The sequence below is a fragment of the Rattus norvegicus genome, chromosome 13, assembly GCF_021556685.1.
Source record: "Rattus norvegicus strain SHRSP/BbbUtx chromosome 13, alternate assembly SHRSP_T2T, whole genome shotgun sequence".
Taxonomy (NCBI): Eukaryota; Metazoa; Chordata; class Mammalia; order Rodentia; family Muridae; genus Rattus; species Rattus norvegicus.
In genome coordinates, this window is record NC_141546.1 from 23468527 (window position 1) to 23471760 (window position 3234).

The following is a 3234-nucleotide window of genomic DNA, read 5'->3' on the forward strand; positions in this document are numbered from 1 at the left end:
ACTCAAGCCATTCAGAGCCTGCCCCACATGTGGCCCATACATATACAGCCACCAAACTAGCTAAGATAGATGAAGCTAACAAGTGCAGGCTGACCGGATGTAGATCTCTCCTGAGAGACACAGCCAGAATATGCAAATACATTGTTGAATGCCGGCAGCAAACCACTGAACTGAAAATGGGACCCCAGTTGAAGGAATCAGAGAAAGGACTGAAAGTGCTGGAGGGGCTTTAGATCCCATATGAACAACAATGCCAACCAACCAGAGCTTCCAGGGACTAAGCCACTAATCAAAGACTATATACATGGACTGACCCTGGGCTCCAAATTCATAGGTAGCAATGAATAGCCTAGTAAGGGCACCAGTAGAAGGGGAAGCTCTTGGTTTTGCCCACGCTGGACCCCCAGTGAAGGATATGTTGGGGGAAGTGCAGTAATGGGGGGTGGATGGGGATGGGAATACCCATGTAGAAAGGGAGGGGAAGGGTTAAGGGAATGTTGGCCTGTAAACTGGGAAAGAGAATAACATTTGAAATGTAAATAAAAAATTCCCAATTTAATAAAGATGGAAGAAAAAAAGATTCAACCTGTTCGATTTTTATTTACTAAGACCTCTCTTAAGGTCCTGATGTTAAATTTTCTCATGGAATTATCTAGATTCTTAAGCTGAACTGTTATGTGTTCTGTGGTGATGGAATCAGAATGATAAAAGTGATGAAAATTCCATGGTCTAAGGTACCACATGGTAGGCATATCAGCTAATGGTGAAGAAAGTAGACTAATTAGCTTAAAGTGTCTCCAGTCAATTTTTTTGGCATGGCAGCTTTCCAATGATTATTGCATTGGACAATATGGATCTCTGGGGAACTTCACAAAGGAGCCTGATATAAGAAATTATATCAGTATTAATATGTTTCTTATTTGTTCATCTTTGATGAAATTGTTCCTTCACATTGTAGTATTTTAAATTTTATTAGGTTCAGAGGCTAGGCTTAGGGATAGAGAACTTATCTGGTGTATAAAAGGCCTTGAGTTGGATCCCTGGTATTACAGTACATAAGGAGTTAATCCACAAAATTTTCTTGCTGTCAAAAATTTTAAAAAATTCATGTTTAGGAATGTATTTGTACAGGATTCCAGATTTAATATATGGTGAATTTGCTTTGAACTTTCCATCCAATTGACCCCTTATAGTTGAAAGAATAAAAAAGGAATGAATACATTGCAAAGATCATCATTATTTTATTGAAAATGTAATTTGTAACTTTACAACATTTATAAGCTTATGAAGTGTGCAGACAGCTCCTAAAGCAATGTAGATGATTATACTAATCAATTTTAAAAGAAGGTATGATTTTTTTTCTCCAGCTCACTTAGATTAGAAGAAACTGTGTGAAAACATCCCTTCATCTGTTTGTTGAACTTTCTCTTCACATAATGTATGTATGTGTAGAAAAAAGTAGAAAAGCAAGAATATATAGAGATAATAGAGCTCTCCTTCCCAAACTAATGCATTCTTAGTGGGGACTCTTTGATGGAAAAGAAAATGAAGCGATAGAAACTCCTTTCTGGCTTCAAGTAGCTGCAGCAACTTTGTTATATTTTCTGGACACAAGGTACAGCCACCACACTTAAGGAGAAGACATTCTGCCAAAGAAGAGGATACTGTTGGTATCATTGTGCTTGATGAAGAATAGGAAAGGGTGATCACAATAGAAATCTTCGGTTATCTGTGCTGATGTTAAACTGACTTCCACCCCCATGGCAGTAAGAGCTTCTGTCTCCTCTTCATTTACCTCCACAAAGGACTTGTGTAAAACTTTAGACACCACTAGACCTTGAGTGCTGCTCATGCCTGAGAAGTCAGCCTTCTGTGAGTCAAAGGTGTCCACCATCCCCATGTGCTTCAATGGATCTGGGAGTTCATACTTCTCATTCACTTTGAACCGTGGCAAAGATAAATACAAGTCGATCATGTTCATGTTCTCTGCTCTTGTCCACTCTAGTAACTTGTCAGCAATGAGTTGTTCTTCAAGCTGTAAAAGTAGAAGACATTGCCATGATTAATTGAAAGACTGTAACTTACATAGACCATTATTTAAACCTTTAGCAATAAGAAAGTACTGATTTTTTGGATTAGATATTATTTATTTAGGTAATTTCAAGTGAGATTTTATTTCTGATATCCAAAAACCAGGATCATTGTTTTTTGTCGGGGACTGGATGTCCGAACTAAGCAAAGCTAAAGCCCTGCCCTAAGCAGATTCCTGAGAAGGGGTTGACCTTTTCAAAGAACTTGTCCCCGGAAGACTGTTGCCTCAGTGTCTAAGGAGAATATCTTGCAGTTTAATGATTTACCTTATGTCCTTGGGCACTTTCCAGTACTCCCCTGCCCTAAGCTTCAGTTCCTGCTTCCATTCCTGCTTCAGAGCTTTAAATGCTGTACATTCCTCTCAATAAATGAGACCTCGACAACAGAACCTTGCTTGGTCTCCTTCTTTTCTCCTCCCTTGACCCTCAGGTAGCCCCTCTTCCGGACCCTGAATAACTGAACCTGCTGGACGGGTCAAGTGGCCCCTGAACAGGGACCCAAAGCACGGCCAACTACCGGATGATGGAGACAGGATATCCGCGGAAAAACTGAGGACTCTTCAGGCCGCATCGCTCCTGTGTCGCTGGAGAGGGAGGTAAGACAGGGCCCCCAAATAATTGTCGTCCCATTGTCATGGGGAAGGTATTATCTAAGGAAGCTTGTTTCATAGGAGAGATCAAGCGCTCACTCAGGGAGAGAGGAATAAGAATTAAGAAAAAGGATCTCTTTAAATTTTTTTCTTTGTGTCAGAATCTTGTCCTTGGTTTATTATTGAAGGACCAGAAATTAGCTCCTATAGTTGGGACAAGGTTGGAAATTGTTGAAATGACTTATTGTAAGAAAAAGGATCCTAGGCGGTTCAGATTCAGGAAATAGTGTCTGTGTCTTTGTGTCTTTGTGTTTTGTGCCGGCTAAACTCTGGGTCTGTATTTGCTACTCTGGGTCTGTATTTGCTTGTGAGTTCTGGAGTTCTGGTTTTGCAGTTGCTCCCATCTCGGGCTGAGAGGGAGGATCGTGTCTCAGGAGAGATGCGAATGTGAGTGGTAGATGTGCCAAGGGCTCACCGATTCTGCTGCCCTGGGAGAAATCCCAGGAGGTGAGAAGGGACCCCAAGGATGCCTGGGAGATTCCCATCTGGGTGCC

At 41.1% G+C, this 3234-nt stretch overlaps 1 protein-coding gene across 1 annotated transcript; it reads right to left on the reverse strand.

Annotated features, from left to right (window-relative positions):
* Nucleotides 1-1630: 1630 nt before the first annotated feature.
* On the reverse strand, nucleotides 1631-2661 carry LOC148001558 (leukocyte elastase inhibitor A-like). The gene is made up of 2 exons (XM_087581850.1): nucleotides 2608-2661; nucleotides 1631-2035 (listed from the first exon to the last, which is right to left on the reverse strand). Exons 1-2 carry the CDS (start codon nucleotides 2659-2661, stop codon nucleotides 1631-1633), a joined length of 459 nt encoding a protein of 152 aa, XP_087437976.1.
* Between the last annotated feature and the right edge of the window lie 573 nt (nucleotides 2662-3234).

Bases quoted from the DNA above. Each gene is read 5' to 3' on its own strand.
- LOC148001558 (XM_087581850.1), bottom strand. From the start codon at position 2,661: ATGCGGCCTGAAGAGTCCTCAGTTTTTCCGCGGATATCCTGTCTCCAT. The intron at 2,036-2,607 runs GTAGTTGGCCGT...CTACTTTTACAG, and splicing joins TATCCTGTCTCCATCATCCG to CTTGAAGAACAACTCATTGC.